Source organism: Neomonachus schauinslandi, chromosome 2 (assembly GCF_002201575.2).
Source record: "Neomonachus schauinslandi chromosome 2, ASM220157v2, whole genome shotgun sequence".
NCBI lineage: Eukaryota > Metazoa > Chordata > Mammalia > Carnivora > Phocidae > Neomonachus > Neomonachus schauinslandi.
In genome coordinates, this window is record NC_058404.1 from 100,978,380 (window position 1) to 100,998,444 (window position 20,065).

A 20,065-nucleotide genomic window follows, 5' to 3' on the forward strand; every position below is an offset into this window, starting at 1 on the left:
AGGGGGAAAAACCAGGGAAGGGAGATAGCTAGTTCCTGGGAGGTCATTAATAAGGTGATCAGAAAAGAAAGACATTTGAGCAAAGAACTGAAGGTGAGAGAATAAGTCAAGCGGATATTGAGGTAGAGAACATTTCAAGCAGAACAGCAAATGTAATGGCAATGAGGATGTCACATGCTATTTTATTCAAGGAGCAGTGAGAAGGCCAGTGTGACTGGAGGTGAGTAAGAGAGAAGAGTAGTGGAAGAGGACATTATTGATGAGGGGGACCTTGTAAGCCAACTAATGTCTTTGGCTTTTACTTTTGGTGAGATGGGATGCCACTTGAAGATTCTGATAAGCATGACATAACTTGATTTATATTTTAGAAGGATCATTCTGCCTCCTGTGTGAAGAGAGGTTTTAGTGGAACAAGAACTGAAGGAAGGAGTACCATCTAGGACAATGATTGAAGTATTAAGACAAATGTTGATAATGGCTTAGACTACAGTGGTAGAGGTAACTGTGGTTAGATTAAAGATGCTGTGCTGGATTAAAGATAAATTTTGAAGATAGAACCAGTAAGATTTCTTGACAGATTGAATTTGGGGCACAAAAAAAAGAAAGAAAACAAAGATGACTGCATAGATTTTTGTTTTGAGCAGTTAGTAGAATATGGAATTCCCAATAATGAGTGACAGAGAAGACCTATGGAACCATGTTTTCTGGAACCATTGCCACATTTCTATAGTATTTGTTGGTACAATTACTTATCTTAAATATATTTTTTAAACATTCAAATATACTGATGTGTTGAAGGATACCACTTTCATTTGCTACTCAAAGAAAAAGCATTACCACTTCTTCAATGTTTAGGCCTTAATTAGGTGATGATAATTGGCAATAGGAGTAGTGATTGAATGCCCTATGGTATCTTTTATTATTTAATAATATGACAATCTTAAGTTTTAATCTATTGATTTCATTCTTCTTAATTTTAACAATACAGTTGTTTTACATACACTGGTTATATATACAATTCTTAGAGATAAATATAGTTTCATTTGGGGACATTGTTTATTTCAGTATAGCCACAAACCAAAAGCATACTGCATGTGTTTCAACCACAACTATGAAACTAGCAAAACAAGACAAAATAACAACTTTGAGATATAATCTACATACCATGAGTATACAATTCAGTGGTTTTTTAGTATATTCATGAAATTGGGCAACCATCACCACTATCTAATTTTAGAACATTTTCATCACCCCAAAAAGAAACCCCACGACCATTAGCACTCACTTCACATTCTCCCTTATCCCAGCCCCTGGAAGCCAGTAAATTACTTTCTGCCATGTTGGATTTGCTTTTTTGGATATTTTATATAAATGGAATCATACAATATTTGGCTTTTTGTGACCAGGTTCTTGAAATTAGCATAATGTTTTCAAGGTTCATCCGTGTTGTAGAATGTATCAGTACTTCAGTATTTCCACTGCCAAATAATATGCCATCGTATGGACATGCAACATTTTATTTATCCATTCATAAGTCGATAGGCATTTGGGCTGCTTCCAATTTTTGGCTATTTTAATTAATGTTGCTGTGACCATTTGTTTATAAGCTTTTGGATATGTTTTCATTTCTCTGGCATATATCTAGGAGTGGAACTGCTTGGTCATACAGTACTGTAATATTTTGAGAAACTGCCAAATTGTTTTCCAAAGCAGCTGAGCTTTTTTTTTTTTTTTTTTTTACATTCCTACCAGCAATACATTATGGTTCTATTTCTTCACATCTTTGTCAACACTTGCTATTGTCTTTTTTTATGTTAGTTATCCTAATGGGTATGAAATGGTACCTCATTGTGATTTTGGTTTGCTTTTCCTTATTGATTAATGATATTCAGCATCTTATGATTTTTGGTCATGTGTACATATTTTTTGGAGAAATGTCTATTCAAATCATTTGGCCATTTTAATTGGGTTATTTACCATTTCACTGTTGAGTTGCAAGTGTTTTTTTATACATTCTGGATACAAATCACTTATAAGATTCATGATTTGCAAATATTTTCTTCCATTCTGTGAGCTATCTTTTGACTTTCTTTATGGTGTCCTTTGAAGGACAAAAGTTTCAGATTTTAATAATGTCCAATTTATTTTTTTCTTTTGTTGATTTTGCTTTTAGTGACATATCTAAGGAATCATTGACTAATTCAGAGTCAAGAATATTTACTCCTATGTTTTATTCTATTAGTTTTGTTATTTTAGGTCTAAAATTCAGGTCTATGATTCAGTTTTGGTTAATGTTTGCATATAGTATGAAGTAGGGGTCCAACTTCATTCTTTTGCATATAAATATGCAGTTGTCCCAGCACCAGCTGTTGAAAAGACTATTCTTCCTCCCTTTCGCACTCTTGCCAAAAACGAATTGACCATAAATTTAAGGGTTTATTTCTGGACTCTCAATTCTATTCCATTGATCTATGTCTGTTCTTATGCCAGTAAAAGCTATCAAATTGTACACTTAGCAATTAATTGCCCACCCATCACTTTACATTCACAGTTTTATACTGGAGCATCCCTATATGTCTGTCTTTCCTACTAAAATGTAAAATTTTGTAGGCTAGGGATAGCTATTTATTTTTGTCCTCCTATAGCCTATGATGTTGTTCAATAATGTACCTTAAATATTTTGCAGTCAAAAAACCCCAAATAGGACTGTCTAAAAAAAACATGACCTAATGTACTCATACAGTGTTGTTAACTGCATATACAGTTGACTCTTAAACAACACTGGTTTGAACTGCACAGATCAGATTTTTAAAATAAACACAGGATAATACTGTAAGTGTATTTTCTCTTCCTTATGATTTCCTTAACAACATTATCTTTTCTCTTAATCAACTGTTTTGATTATCAGTAAGGTTTGTAGTCAACAACAGGCTATTAGTTAAATCTGAGGGGAGTCAAAGGTTATACATGGATTTTCAACAGTGTAAGGGTCAGTGCCCCTAACCCCCACGGTGTTCAAGAGTCAACTGAGAAATGAGAAGCCCAAAATAATAGTGGCTTAAACAGATATGATTGTTTCTCTTTCACATAAGAGTTCAAGAACTAGGCAGTCAGAGTTGATTTGGCAGCTACATGAAATTATCAGTATCATAGCCTTCAGTTTTAACATCTCTAGAGTATGGTCCCCTGTCCTTAAGGTCCAGAAGAGTTACTAGAGCTCCAGCCATTATATCTGCACGGCTACACTTCATTGCAAAGGGAAAGTAGGGAATATGATCTTTATTGAGGAATAGCAATATATCCTGCTAAGAATCAGGATTCTTTTTCTAAGCAGGAGGGAAGAATGGATATTAGGAAGAAATTAGCATTTCCTACAACAGAAATAACAGAATAACTTTTCAAAATTCCTTTGGGCCTGAAGAAAGCAAGGTATTTAGGAAGCTCCAAGGTGATTCAGTGTCTTGTAGCTGCCCCTATAGGACTGGACTGAGATCAGCCTGGGATGGATGTGGAGCTTGTTATTCCTTTACTTAGGTTCTGATGCCCTAGCCAGCTGGGACCCTTATGTAGTTTTATACTCACCAGTGGGGTGTGGCACTTGAATTTATATTCCCTAGGAAATGGTACCACACAACCTAAATCTAAATCTTCCCTATATGCTTAATCCATCAAATTTAATTACTTTGTGTTCCATTTTCACAAGAACCTACTCTAGTGTAGAGAACAACTAATTAATCTCTTAAAATCAAAGAAATATTACGGTTTTATTACATTAATTCTTCTAAGTAGTATATGATCAAGTCAACAGAACTTTCAGTGATATTTTAACCACACAAAAGTATTTCTAATAGTTGGGATTTTGCCACTACATAGCTAACCACAGAGATTGACTGTAGGAGTAAAAGAGTATGTTATCTCCAATTACATGATTGTGAGGCAATAAAAACTTGTTCTTTGTCTTCTCTATATCCTACACAGAAAACATGTTGTTTTCTGCCTGAGCTGTATATACACTTTCAATACTCAAGAATATTTTTTTGTACTTTTATGTTGCCTCTTACCCTGTTCATAGGTAGTTCTAAATCAAACAGTGATTTCTTATTTGAAGAAGTAAAATTCTTAAACATTATTTTTCTTCCTGCTATATTCAAAACATTGTATCATCATCATTCTGGTCCATGAAGCAGCCAACCTGTAACCACTCTTTCTTTTAGGAATTGTACCTGCATCTTAACTGAGCAAGTATTCTCCTTGGAGAACTCTTATTGTTGCTGCCCCCATGCCATACCCCAAACTCAGAATAAAAAAATTATAAGGATGTCCATTATATCCACAACATCTAGGATACCTTCCAGATGGTCCCTGGAGTGCTCCAAAGGTTTACTCCCTCACCTTAGAAAAGAAGAAATGCTAAAATAATTAGTTGTTCTTGGTATGCTTCATATTTTAAAATTAGCTAAATGGTCAATGTTAATAACTGCCCTATTTTTCAGACTCACAATGTGGGGAATCCATGAAAATTGAGAGAGTGAGAGAGTAAGAGTGAAGGGTGGGGGATGAGAAAATCTCAATTTCTCCAGGTTGATTTTGCATGGGAAAAGTGCTATTAATGTGAATACTTTCAATGACTATGTGCCTTTAAGACAGGTAGAAGCTTTGTCATATTTGTATACAAGGGCTGATACAATAACTGTCAACAAGCTTACTTACAAGATTTTATTCCTAGGTTAAAATAACCTTATCTATTAATGATGATTATGGCTCACAATTTATGAATCAGATGAAAACATCCCAGAGACTTGCCAATGCCTGTAAAGCCCATAATACATTCTTACTCCATGGAAAAATTTGCCTGAATCCTTAAGAAATAAGAAACAGTTAGAGATGCATGCACACATACACATAAAAAGATAGAAGATCTGTATGGGTTAGTCTATAAACAGGCTAGGCCTAAGAAGTAAAATGAACTCTACAAGAATCTTAATGTCATCAGGTGAGTAGTTCAGAATTATTTGCCCAATACTGTGGGACTAGCCTGATACTTATCAAAGATAGAGAAGCGAATTAAGAATAAGGTGCATATTTATAAATTTAAAAAAACCTTATAAAAGAGGCAAGTTTGTCTCCCCCTCCAATTTCCATGAGAGACTATGGACTCTGAAAAACAAACTGAGGGTTCTAGAGGGGAGGGGGGTGAGGGGGAATGGGTTAGCCTGGTGGTGGGTATTAAAGAGGGCACGTTCTGCATGGAGCACTGGATGTTATACGCAAACAATGAATCATGTAACACTACATCAAAAACTAATGATGTAATGTATGGTGAATAACATAACATAATAAAAAAATAAAAAAAAATAAGAGAGGCAAGTTTGACTCTAAAATTAGCCACCTATATAACTACTTCTGGAAGCTCTCTACCAGTGTAAGAAGTCCAGTTTCCATGAGGTGGTGTGAGTTTTCTCTCCGGTTCCTAGTAATAGAAGCTATAGGTGCATCTTATTTGCAGAGGCTGGCTCCTCCTCCCATCTCTATGGGTTGCATGGGTGGGACCTGACAGAGTGTTGATTTACTTTATTTCCTCTTCTTCTCTAGCATTACTGTCTTCTAAAATAATTTTTTTGGCTTTGACTTGCAGATGTAGGAACTGTTCTCATCTGTTTTTGCTCTAATATCAAATTTGTTCTTATCTAAATCATTTGGAATGGAAATCTCTCCTCAAAATATTAGACATACCGTGGCTTCCTAAACAAAGCAGGTATAAACAAAGCAAAACATAATTTCAACATTTTTTGAGGAGGTGGAATCATTACTATGAATATTAGTCACTATACTCTGCTATTACACAGGGCTCTGAGGACCTGTGGGGTGCATGAGATGACTGGGTCATATACTAAGGTTCCAGAAGGCTGTACATTTCTTTTTTTTTTTTTTTTTTTTTTAAAGATTTTATTTATTTATTTGAGAGAAAGAGAGACAGAGAGCATGAGAGGGAAGAGGGTCAGAGGGAGAAGCAGACTCCCCGCCGAGCAGGGAGCCCGATGCGGGACTCGATCCAGGGACTCCAGGATCATGACCTGAGCCGAAGGCAGTCGCTTAACCAACTGAGCCACCCAGGCGCCCAAGGCTGTACATTTCTTTAGTTCCTATATTTACTTCACTTTTTAAATACTTTAGGTGTTTTCTATTTTTCTATCTACCTCCTATGCCCCATCCTTTTAAACTGTCAGGGATCATTTATTCTGCGCACAGCCCAATTCCCACAGTTCCTTCACAGCTACCAAGCTCTTGAAAACAAATAACATAGTTGGCTAGAACTGGGCTGAAGAAAGCATAGGCATAACAGAAATAAAGAGCTAGCATCCAGGCTATTACTCCACATTCCAAAGCCCATTTCAGACTGAATATCCACAACATTTCTTCACTGAGGACAGAATTATTCTCAGTACAGCACTCCAAGCATACACTGCTAATAATTCAGCACATGACAGGAAACCCACTTACCATCTTCACCGTGAGCTTTGTTGCACAAAGGACTTTTAAAAAATTAATTTTCTTGTTTTTGGTTGTGAGTTTGTCTTTCAACTCAGATCAGGATAGGTCAATTTTGATGGTGAACAGTAGCAGAATGTGCCACCCCAAAATATGCTTCGTTAGCATCAGGATTGTTTTGAGTTGATTATTTTGAAAAACTGCAGACCCAGGAGAGGCTCTGAAAATAGAGTAGAAGTTAATCTTTTATAAGGGAAAACTATGTTTATAAGGAAATTTACAATAGGAAGGGGCCTGTGCTAGAAAGAAAGCTATTACGAGAGATAAGTTCTTCACCTGAGAGACTTATCTGCAGGGCAAGGCAACTTTTGCTTACCAAACAATCCCTCTTCTCACCTTCCCATGAATTGCCTCCTCCCCTTTGAAGCCACAGACCCCCATCCCTTTCCTTAGCTCAGGATGGGATATAAGCTTCAGCTGTTTAGATGCCATTTGAGTCTCATATTTTTGTGGGGCTCCCACAGGTATGCATGTATGTAATTGACATTGTTAATTTTTTCTCCTATTAATCTATCTTTTTTTATAGGAGGGGGGGTCTCTGCCAAGCATCTAGGCGGGTAGGGGGAAAATGACTGTTCTTTCTCTACAATGGACAGAGATCCCCTTAGATGGGACTGACATATTATGGAATAATAACCTTATCTCTAATAACCTCATAGAATGATTAAAAATTATTGGGTTAATTAAATTAGATTTTGAGTAAAATTTGGGTAATGTTGGGATGGCAAAATTTTCTACCTGTTTCTTTCTCAACTCTCAAATTAGGCAGATTAGTAACCTGGATGATATCAAGATATTATGCAAAGCAAATACCATCATTTTAAACAGTAGAAAAGGGCAAGGTGGTAGCATATCAGAAACAAATCATGGAATAACTTATTCATTCCAAGTTAATAGATTAGTGTTGTGTGCTTTTACTTATGCTATCTTGTTTGTTACTCATAAGAGTCCAGGGAGGTCCATATTGCCATTTAAAAAATGAAGACATGCTTAGGGAAGATAATTTGTTCAAGCTCACACAGCCAGTGAATGATAAATATGACTCCCACCCAGGTCTGACTGACTCCCAATTCCAACGATGGACCTGAGCATATTAATATAACCACCAATCAGCACACATTTCACTAGATCCTCTCCTTTCTCCCTCTTGCTCCCTCCCCTATTTGATAATATGGAACCAATATCGGCAGCACAGAAAAATAAGCTCATACCAATGATAAGGAATATTAAATTTTTATGAACTTTCTGAATAAGCATCAAAAGCCTTAAAATGTTCATAGTCTTTGACCCAGTAATCCACTTCTAGGATTTTATCCTAAGAGGATGACTAGAAATTTACACAAATATTTATGTGCAAAGATTTCAGTGAATTACAGCACTGTTCATAATGGTGAATGATTGGAATTAATGTGAACTCTGATAATACGATACAGTCATACAACAGAATTCTATTTAATTATTAAACATAATGCTTTAAAGGAATACATAATATGTGAGATATTTATAACACAATTAAAAGAAAAAAAAGCATGAAAAACTGTACCACAGGAAAAAAATGTCTAGATGGACTTATACCAGTATGTAATATCAATAGTTACCTCTATCTGGTAAGACTATAGTTGATATTCACTTTTTAGCTTTTTTGTAGTTTCCAAATTTTCTATAATGAATATGTATTATTTTGTAATTAGATAATAATGTTATATTTTTAAACAAAAAATCAGGCTATAGCATTTAAAAATTATTATTAGTGTTAAAAATAAGACAATAGGCCCCAAATGAAGTCACTTATGTTAAGCCCCATATCACTAAACCAAGACTTAATTACAGCTTCCATTCTCCCAGGAATGAAATCTTAAACCAGTCAGTCAGGAATCGCCTGATCAGCACTAGATAATCCACCTAACAGACCCATGCCATCCCCTAAAAGAACGTAGCCTTGTAATAACCAACTTTTTTTTTTTTTTGCATAGTATATAACTTCTTGTTCTTGCTCCCTCTTGCTATGAGTCTTTCATTTTGTACAACTCTTCAGAGCTCCCTTCTATCTGCTAAATGGGATACTGTCCAATTCAAATAGATTTTTGCTCAAACAAACGCTTATATTTTTAAATAAACCTCAGTTTATCTTTTAACATGAATGATGGAAGAATGGATTGTCGATGATACATCCAAAGCTACTGTAGAAGAGGGAAGAACAAATGGTTAACGGAGAACTTAAAAACAAATTTAGACAGGAAAAGTAATTATATGAAGATAAATGTAAATAATTTTATTTTCACAAGATTTTAATGAAAGCACTTATTAGCAGAGGAGAAAGCTAATATTTATCTGTAAGTTGCAAGCTTAATTCTTAAAGTACAAAGAAAAGAAAGTTTTTAGTGAAATACATATGACCAGAAAATGTTTCTTTACCTATTTTGCCATAAGAGGAGATAAATGGATATGAAATTGCTTTATAAACTTGAAATGCCTTGCAAATCTATTGCTATTACTGTCAGATTATCCCATTATACTTCTGGTAACTGCTGTGTAACTTGACATGGGTCTTCTATTTACACAAAAAATAAAGTTCCTAGGGTTTTGAAGATACTCCCATTCTCATTACATTTAGGCAGTGAAGGGTCTCTAGGTTGCCAAATGCAGACAACTGCCTAGTGTGATACTCCCATGTCAGCCTTAGAACACTATACTCGTAAAAGTACAATGCAACTTAAGTCCACAGTAGATGCAATCATTTTCTTACTTCAGATACAGGAGAAGTGTTACGAAACATCAAGTGCTCTACTGCTTTTAAAGACCCCAGAAAGAGATGAAAAAAAAAAAAAAAGAAAAACCTAGCTTCTGTAGCTGTGTGAATTCAGTTGCTCTAACTTCTTAGAAATCCTAAAACTGTTCAGACAAGGTATTGGTTAGGTGAAGGTGGATGATGCCTTGCCTGACTCATTAGCTATCACTGATAGAGTGAAGTGAGATGGAATAGTAGACACAATCTAATTCAGCCTTTTCTGTGTAGTCTAATGCACCTAGAATTTGGCATCACTATTTTACACCGGAAATACACATGATCATTAGGGGCCAGGAAGTCCTGGGGTTTTGCTCTAACTTCACCACTAACTTAAGAATGTGATATTGGGCAAGTTACTTAACTTGTACAAACGTCAAATTTCTTATCACTAAAATGTGGCTCAATGAGATAATGAATTTGAAAACACTTTGTAAAACTAAAAGTACCAAGGAAATAATTCTTCCATCCCAAAAGATTATGAACATCATTAAAATTGACCACATGGAAGAAAAGCACATATGAATGAGACTTAACTGTGATCCGCAGATAGATTTACAGTATTATCACATCATGGAGGACCACAGGTCTGATAAAGACAAAGACTGGGCGCCAACCTATGCCTGAGGAAATTCAGGTTTTCATGGGAAACACAGAGCTCTTAGCTGAATACTCTCTGGGTGGTATGGAGGTTATTCCTCAATATGTCCTAATTTCAAAGGGAGATAACTGTATCTTGAAAAGCCAAGAGGCCTGTAGAGACTAACATGGACATCATGCACCAGTCTAAATTAAAGTTTTACAAAGCAATGAGAAAGGGTCAGGAAGAAAACATTCTTGCAGGAGGTGGAGTCCTTGAAAGCCAGCTTTGATGGATGGACAATGTGTGCAACTGACTGACCTCTCTCTTTGGTAGGCAGCTTCAGGGACTAGAGCTTCCCTTTTAAAAGAACTTGGGCTACTCTTGAGTCTAAGAGGCTGAGTCACAAACAATGCGTAGCAATAAAAATAGCTTCTTATTGAATAGAATTTTATTTTCAAAGGGGAAGTAGGGGGTGTGACACATGCAGTAGCCTACAGTCTCCTACTGACTTTACCACCACTATAGCCAGAGAAGCCAGCTGATATGTCAGACATGTTAAAAAGTGAAAGTATGCCACAGTGTATGGTACTTTTACCCCCAAGCATTTCAAGAAAGAAATTACCAGGCCACCTTCATAATGGTGCCTGTTATGTGATAATAGGAATAAGCCAGGGGCCTAGGAACTCAATTTTCTACAGGGTCCCATCAATGTAGCCATATCCTGACCCATTCTCTAATGGAAATAGCTGGAGAGCTAGAAATATCAAGACTATGAGAACATCAAAGGCCTCATTGGAAAAGCCCCCACACAGAAAAATGTGTGGGCCTGAATTCTTCCATTCTGGAAGGGTAAAGGCCTGAGCTGATGATGCTGGGATGAAACACTGAAGTCTTTAGAGAAGCAAAACAAGTTTAAGAAAGTTGACACACAGATCATTAAATAGCCTTTCCCTTAGAACTAATGCTAACTTAGTTTTGATTTGAAAGGTACAGAGACATTTTGTACATTTTAGTAATAAAAAGATCATGATCATTTTTTCCTAACTTGTCTCTAATCTTTTCTAAAAGATCATTGATCTCTAATCTGGCTTTTCCTTCATTTTTTTCCACCTGAGGAACTATTTAATGCTTATTTTTAGATTTTACAAAGATGTTTTACATTCTTCAGAATGTTACCTGATGCATAAATAGTACTAAACCAAACCATTTTTCTTTTTTGTAGTACAAATACTCAGAATGGTTAAACTTTCCTGCCTACCACCCTCTTCCTAATCCTAAATTTACAAATCTACAGTTTAACCATGGTGTCAAAATCCAGTTTGAAGTCATATTCCTTCTTCAAAATTCTTTATATCCACTTCTCTTGAAGCAGCAATTTTTACGTTTTACCTGGGATTATACTCCTCTATGTACATGTCTTTCGTAGTGCACATCAGGTTCGTTAAGAAAGAATACTAATGGTAAGATTGGGCTTTGCAATCAGAATATTCTGGTTTCAAATCCTTGTTCTGCAACTTACTGGCAGTAAGGGCTTCATGACCTAGAACAAATTAGTTAACATATCTGAGATTCAGTTTTCTAATCTGCAAAATGGGAACCATCACAAGTTTGTTATAATGTTTAAACTAGGCTGTGTGTGTTCACATTGTTCTTTTTTTCTCCCTTTCTATATACCTCAGGTGCTAGATGTCTTTTTAAAGACTAGACACAAAATGAATAAGGTAGTAAAATTGGAGGAGTTATAAGCAATCTCTTTGAGGAAGGGTTTCTTCAATTCTCTCCAGTTTAAGTTACAAGTATATATCTGTACCATCATTATACTGAAGCAGTTAGTGCATTATACTGAGGACACATTAACACATGTGCAAAGTATCCTACCCAGTCTTGACCAACTTTAAGAATATTGATCTGATCTTATTTCAACATTATTATTTTACACTCATAGTGTCCCAGATGCTGTAGTGGATAAACCTAAGTCTATTAAAGAGGTGAAAACATAACAAGTAGAAACATATGAACTGGTTTACATACAGCACATGTAAAGTCTATTATAAAACTAGCATCAGTACCCTCCAATGCAAAGCCTTTTCTGAATATTTGTTTGTCATGAGTTATTTGTAGTACTTTATTCATTTTTTTCATAAAAGGTGCTCTAAAATTATAATGGATATCCCTTCTTCTGTCGATTCAATTCTGGCCTCTGTATAGTAAGAATCACCTTGGAATAAATGAGCCCAAATATCCCTGCTCTGAGGACTGCTCTTACTCCACAAGGCACATGCACACACAAAAACCCCCACCCCATGACCCACCTCAGCCTCCTAGGCTATTTACTACCATGCCTTTCTCAGCCCCAGCCACACTACTTAGGCCAGGATTGGTACACCTCAAGCTAGCCAGATCATATTCTCTTTCTCCTAAAGAATGTACAAATAGTGTCCAGCAATTTCAGTTAATAAGCTTCCTACTAACAAACTTCGTGATTCCTATTATTCTCATTTTCTACCTTATATTTAAAGAAATATAAGCAATCTGTTCAACAGAGACAGAGAGAGATGAAATGGACATTAAGTGGGAGAAAAGATTTAATAGCTCAGATGGTCCCTGAGATCAAGAGGAAGAAAAACCACCCTTGGTTCTTGTGACATTCCAACTCACCTTACATCCCCTTGGATGCCCAGCAAAAGGAATAAAGCAGCAAAAATATATTTGTTCAAACCCTCCTCCCCAAAACTAGCATTAGTACTCTTGCATGCAAACCCTTTTCTGGGTATTTATTTGTTAAACATCGTACCCATTAAAAAAAAAATGTACAATAGCTTTTAAGAGATTAAAACAGATACAAGAAACAATAAAATTAAAATAGCATAAAACAGTACTTCAAGCTCAATGAGCATTTATGTATTCTAGTCTTAATTTTTGTAGCTGAATTGTGTAAGAAGTAATCTATCATGTATGCATTAGCTCAGTTATTGTGTAGATCAAAAGGTAAAACCATCCTAAACAGGAAACCAATATTCTTCCTGTTTAATCAACAAATCTAAAAATTTATTCTTTTCAACTATTTACTCTTGTCCACCACACACCATAGTGCTCCACATGTTCATCAAAGTTTTATGACAAAGAGAAAAATTTCATGAGCCACTTTTGTATCCCCACCCCCTTAAAGAAAGAGGGAGGAAAAACTGTTTCATACAGAAGGCGTTAGTTGTATGAATTACAACTGCCACCTAAGTGTGGGCTCATGTAACCAACAGGGATTTTACCTACATCCATTCAGTCAGTTTATGGGGGTTTAAAGAAATTCCAAAGAGTCATCAGAAGAGGAAAAATAAAGGTAATGCTTTTTGCCACACAGGTAGAATCTTTGAAAATATGTGTAATATGTAAAACATTTTGACACCCCCATAAATATTTTTCCAGAATTAAGAGTATAAATTGCTTCTCTTGTTCAAGTGCTTCCTATCAGCCTCTGTAATCACTACTCACAGTAACCTCAACTCCTGCCACAATGTACAAAATGCAACTCTTGTCTTGCATCGCACTGACTCTTGTACTTGTCGCAAACAGTGCACCTACTACTTCGTCTACAAAGGAAACACAGCAACAGTTGGAGCAATTGCTGCTGGATTTACGGTTGCTCTTGAATGGAGTTAATGTGAGTATATTCCCTTTCTTACTAAAATTATTATATATAATTTTTTGAACTGGAGTTCATTTTTTAATGAAAATATATTATGCTTTCTCAGAATTATGAGGACCCTAAACTCTCCAGGATGCTCACGTTTAAATTCTACACGCCCAAGAAGGTAAGTACAACTTTCTATGTTCAATTTATGTCTTAAGAAAATTCAAGTAATATGAAAATTTGTAGCTGATTAGATTAATAGCACTTCATCTGAGGAAAAGAATCAGTAACTTCAATATTTAAAAAAATAACCAATTTGGTAATGAAGCTTCTGTAAAATAGCTTTGCCTATATATTTTTCTGTTTGTATTTGTATGTTTTGGGAGAGGAAGTGGGAAGAGACAAGAATAATATCCCCAGTTTATTGATGGGACAGATTATATTCTTATTTTTATTTAAAAATGTAAAACTTAAGAGAGATTTGATTATATCATTTTACCACACAAATTATCAAAGTTGATTTCCTATTTTTAAAAATCCTTTATTGTTTTAGGAAAAACTCCTAAGGGTCTACCTTTGAGAGGCAACATAGTAGTGGCCAATAGCATAGTCTCTATGGCCAGATTATCTGAACTGAATTCCCAGCTCCGTTATGTCTTAGCTTTTGTGACCTTGGGCAAGTTACCTACTCTGACTCAGTTTATTATCTACTTATGTGAATGATAATTATATATATACTTCATATTGTTTTGTGAGGATTAATGGGTAAATGTAAAGTACTCAGAACAATGTCAGTCGCAGGGTAAATACCATATAAACATTAGCTATTAGTAAAAGCAAAATTCTCCCTGGGAGTGTAAAGTAAAATTTTGGACTTACACATCTTTTATGCCAATAGACCTAGAGACTTATGATGCTATATGACTTGTTTCCCAAGATTTGGTCTTTTGGGGATTCAGATAGATAAACACAGATCATCCAAGCTCCTATGGCTATACTAGGAATATAAAGTTTCCTAGTAGTTGTGCCAGTCAACAGAGAGTGAACATGACTTGGTGCTGGAAAGAGTTTGTCCCAGGGTGAATCCAGGCCCAGGAAAAAAAAAAAAAAAATGGGACTTAAAGGTCATGGATGCAATGTCATTGATCTCCTATTGAAAGAAATTATGCTTCAAACTACTCCTTTGAAAGATGAAAATAACTTAGAGATGCTTCTTTAACTTAACCAGAGCCACAGAACTCTTAACTCCAGCACCATAAAGATACTAGACTGTTTTCTGAGGGAAATAGCTCCAAGTTGCTGTGCCAAAAACTTAAGCCCTGAACTTGTAGTAACAAGTTGAAAGGGCAGTGGATGGAAATGTCATAAAATGTGTGTGGTGTAGTCCTATCTTCTCTCCCTTTAAAGACTTCTAGAAAGAGAACATGAGATTATGTGCATAATTTACAGGGTGGTGAAATTCTTTGAAATCTAACAGTTTCTAAATGATGACTCATCTATTTGAAACCCAAAGTAATGTGATAAGCTCCATTCATTTGTTCATTTTACCACCATTCTTGGTTTGCAAAAAAATTTTTAGAAATTTATAAAAAACATTTAATTCAAAGGATGCTATGTTAGAGCTATAAAGAAAAAGAACTAAAATTTAATCTTGGCTCCACCTAATCATGTGACCTTGGGAAAACACTTAAATTCTGAGATTTAGTTTCTTTATTTGTAAAATGGAGATAACAGCACTGCATTGCTATCTCAAGGGGTGGCTGTGAGACTTAAATGGGCTTGTTTGGGAGAAGACACTTTAAAATTATAATGGACCAGAAAAGTATGAAATACTATCATTATAACAGACCACATGGGTGGGTGGGTGTATAGGTCTAAGTCAGGAGAGCCACCCAAAAGTCCTTCAAATATTCTGATCTTTTATTTGGGTTGGAACACATAATTTTTTAATATACTTACTATAGAAAAGTAAAAAATTAGGACAGTTATATGACTTGCTATACTGAGAGTCATTACTATATAGTTAAAATTGTCTCATCTATAAAATGCTGGGATTGTGACAATATCCAAGAGCTACTCTGTCCTTAACATTCTATGATTCTCAACTCTTAGATTATTAAATGTTAGAATTATAGAATGTGATCCTATACTTCCATGCTGTGACTGCTCTGATTCTAATAATTTCTATACAGACTGGAAAATAATTCTCCTTTTGTGATTTGCATTTGGGTATAGAAATGTTGACTTTTGGCAAAGCCAAATTAAGCTGAAATTATTGATTCATTATTTAACATTTATTTATTTGTTCATTTATTTATTTACTTATTTATTTTAGAGAGAGGGAGTGAGCACAAGCACGAGCAGGGGGAGGGAGAGGGGCAGAGGGAGAGAGGGAGAAGTAGGCTCCCTGCTAAGCAGGGAGCCTGACATGGGATTCAATCCTAGGCCCCTGGGATCATGACCTGAGCTGAAGGCAGCCACTTAACCCAGGAGCCCCTCATTATGGAACATTTAATGCTAAACATGGGTAGATGAACTCTAGTTTTTCCAGTCTTATAAGCTATATTGGTCCATCTTTACAGTAATGCTGAGAACAAGGAGAATAGTAAAAAACTACTCTTAATAAAATAGAGATTAATTTCTGAATCTGACCTTTAGGGCAAACTGACCTGATAATTATATTTATTATTATTCAAGGCCACAGAATTGACACATCTTCAGTGTCTAGCAGAAGAACTCAAACTTCTGGAGGAAGTGCTATATTTAGCTCAAAGCAAAAACTTTCACTCGACAGACATCAAGGAATTAATGAGCAATATCAATGTAACACTTCTGAAACTAAAGGTAAGGCATTACTTTATTTGCCCTCCTGAAGATAAAATAAATGGAAGGTCATTTTAAAGTGGTATAACATTTTTATAATTTGTGAACTTCTCATGCATTTTAAGACCACTGTGAACATGAATCATTTTTATGTTAGATGATACACTATGGAGCTGGGAAGTATAATTTAGAGGGTTTCTGCCTACCATCCACCCAGAGATAAGCCCATAACCCAGCACTCTTGTCACCTCTCTCTCACATTAATACAAAACTGGGAGTGGGAAAAGACAATTGAATTTCACGGAAAGCAGACAGGTTTTGTTACATATTTTCTAATTCTTTCAGATCATTTTCCAGAATAACACATACTAATTACCTGAAAGGTTTTAGGATGCGTTTTCCCTATTATTTGGTGGAAGGACTAAGAAATTTATCTAAAACACTGGAAACTACTAAAATGGCCAATGGGCTAGATAATTAACTCCTTGTTTAGAGGTAATATTTTTAGGAACTTAAGTATTTTTAAATGCACAGGAAATACTAAATATACAAGGGACTCAGGTGATGTGAAGAGATTCATGGCTCTCTTTTTTCATCTCATCTGCCAAAGTACAAACTTCATGAGTTAACAGGCATCCTTAATAGCGTAATTTTAATTACAGTAGAACTAAGTTTCTAAAATTATGTAATTCCAGTTGTTTCCAAATAAGTCATTGTATTAGTAGACTGTTTCTTTCCATCTAATTAAAAAAAATACATTGAAATCAATGTCATCTAGACATTGATAGACAATAACTGTGTCAAAAGGTTTGTTCCAAAATTTTTGACCATCAGAAAACTCATTCTAAATTCTTGATGCAAAATTAAGATAAAATTATGTGAAAGTTGGTAAATGTCAGCTATTTTTAAAAAATTTAAAATTAAATTTAAAAATTTAAATTTAAATTTAAAAATTAAAAAAAAATTTAAAAAGCTAATTTAAAAAATTTAAACCTTCCCAAGAGATATTTAAATAATTATATGTAAGAGGGCATATAACACTGCAACAGGTTATTTAAAGGGAATACTTATCTTACTAGTTTTATATTTCCATAATAGGAATTACCTCAATTTGAAAAAGTCCGCTCTTTTATCTTGTTATATTTCAAAATATTTTGTCAGCTAGAGGTAGAGTTGAAATAGCTCCTATCAGCAGAGGAGGTTAATTTCTAAAAAGTCAGTCCACAGAACAAAATTTCTAATGTTTAGACTTTAAAAGTTGGGAAACTCACCTGCATTAATACTAAGGTGGAGTAGGAGTGGGTATGAATATTTATGAAAATGTTCTTCACACAAATTTCTTCCAAACAAAAGCTTATCCTAACATACTCTGGGTTAGTTCTCTTTTGCTTTGGGGAACTATGGGGAGATTCACTAAAGTGAATAGGAGACTTAAGGTTTGAAAAAGAAGTATAATGTGTATATGACTGTATACATATAACCTATAAATAGATATATGCCCAGAGGAAGAGAGGTTTAACAACTTTATTCTGCATGCAGCATTTAATGAAATATTTGTCCAGAACTGTTTTTATTTAAAATGTTTACCTGTATACAATTCAGGAAAAAGAATTCTTGTGCTCACTGAGATGGACAGAATTGACAAATGAGAAAAATCTTAGTTTATATGTATGCTACTATCACTTGGTATCAACATATAACTTTTTGACATGCCCTTTTGATCATTTCAGGAAAATATGAATGATTAATATATTAGACATACTTGAAAGTAAAGGGCATCAGTCATAAGTTATTCAACTGAGAATAACTATGGGAAGCTACCTTGAACTAAAAAAATTAAAATTTTCTTTTATAGGGATCTGAAACAAGATTCAAATGTGAATATGATGACGAGACAGCAACCATTACAGAATTTCTGAACAAATGGATTACTTTTTGTCAAAGCATCTTCTCAACACTGACTTGATAATTAAGTGTCTCCTATTTAAGATATACCAGGCTATTTATTGAAATATTTAAAATTCATATTTATTTTTTTGACATATGGTTTGCTACCTTTTGTAATTATTATTCTTATACTTCATGTGATAAATATGGATCTTTTAAGATTCTTTTTGTAAGCCCTAGGGGCTCTAAAAACTCAAATTATTTATCCCAAAATATTTATTTTTTTATATTGAATTGTTAAATATACTATCTATGTAGATCAGTTAATAAAACTATTTAATAAAGTTGATGAATAAAAACAAGCCCAGCCATTTATTATCCTGGGAATAGCAGCACAGAGTAAAACATTTCTGAATTACTCATGTGAACTCATAAGATAGTTAAGATGCTTACAAAACTCATTCTTCCTCTGGAGAGGTATGTGGAATAGGAAATGGGCTTCTCAAAGTTCTTGCTTTCTCCTTTCATAAGCTGATTGGATCCTTAGTTCTAGTCTGAGAAAACCTCATCAAATCACACTACTTTCCTTCTTCAGGTTATGCCTTAAACAAGATGCCAAACACATTACTGAAACTCTTCATATAATTGGTGTGCCTCCCTATCCATTCTCCAGCATCTTACAATGTGCTGTCAGGAGGCTCACCTGTATAACATATATCAAAGGTCTCCCCTGCCCTCTGGATTTCCAGTAGGTCCCACCACTGGGGAGTTCTGGTAGGATGTCTGAGGGACAGAAGATATCCCCTGACTCTCCATGTGAAGTAGCCTCTGGATGGCTATGCCTCCCAACCAAAGAACCCAGTTTCTCTCAAGACTTTTTCCTTCTGGGTTCTGCTAACTTTTCCTTCCACTCCTCCCTTCAGCCCTAGGGATAGTAACACTTCGACCATTACTAGCTCCAGGGTACTGCATTATCCCTTGCAGCTTCCCTATACCATGACCATAGTTTGGTAAATTGTCTCTTTATTAGATCCTCCTTGACTTATTCTGAGAATGCCATCTCTTTTATGGCTCAAACACAGTAATCATGCCAGAAATAGCCCCAAGAAATAGACCATCAAAATCAGATCTGGGAGTGGGTTCATTAGGAATATAATGATCTATGGGATGTACTAGCATCCTGATTACTCAAATTATCATCAATGGTAGCACAGGATGAAATGCAGATTGAGGACATGTGTGAGATCAAATGGCCATGACATTTAATTGCTACAATAACAACAGTTATAAAAATTATGATTATCACCTAGATTCTTCTGATGGTCTCAGAGAAAAGAGGTGTTAAAAATAACTTATGAATATACAATTAAAAACATGCATGGGGAACCAGAAGTCCTTGCTAGCAGTTTTGAAGGAGTCGTTCATCCCCTGTAGTCAGAGCACATATGACAGAGGACAAAGCCAAGAGCCAGATGTAAGGTCTGCAAAGGTATAGCGCCAATTAAAAATTTAAGCGTTCTAGGTTTCTTACACTAAGAATGGGGAAGGAGTGAGATCGTGAGACAGGAGATGTAGATATTTTGCCAGAAAGAGAGGCTGAGAATTCTAAACATCCTATTGACAGAGGCAACCTCTTTTTCTTTTTTTTTTTTTTTTAAAGATTTCATTTATTTATTTGACAAAGAGAGACACAGCGAGAGAGGGAATACAAGCAGGGGGAATGGGAGAGGGAGAAGCAGGCTTCCCATGGAGCAGGGAGCCCGATGCGGGGCTCGATCCCAGGACCCTGGGATCATGACCTGAGCCGAAG

At 35.3% G+C, this 20,065-nt stretch overlaps 1 protein-coding gene across 1 annotated transcript; it reads left to right on the forward strand.

Annotated features, from left to right (window-relative positions):
- The first annotated feature begins 13,398 nt into the window (after nucleotides 1-13,398).
- Nucleotides 13,399-18,607, forward strand: IL2 (interleukin 2). Its single transcript, XM_021681480.1, has 4 exons — nucleotides 13,399-13,575; nucleotides 13,667-13,726; nucleotides 16,243-16,389; nucleotides 18,224-18,607. Exons 1-4 carry the CDS (start codon nucleotides 13,429-13,431, stop codon nucleotides 18,332-18,334), a joined length of 465 nt encoding a protein of 154 aa, XP_021537155.1. The 5' UTR covers nucleotides 13,399-13,428; the 3' UTR covers nucleotides 18,335-18,607.
- The last annotated feature ends 1,458 nt before the right edge of the window (nucleotides 18,608-20,065 follow it).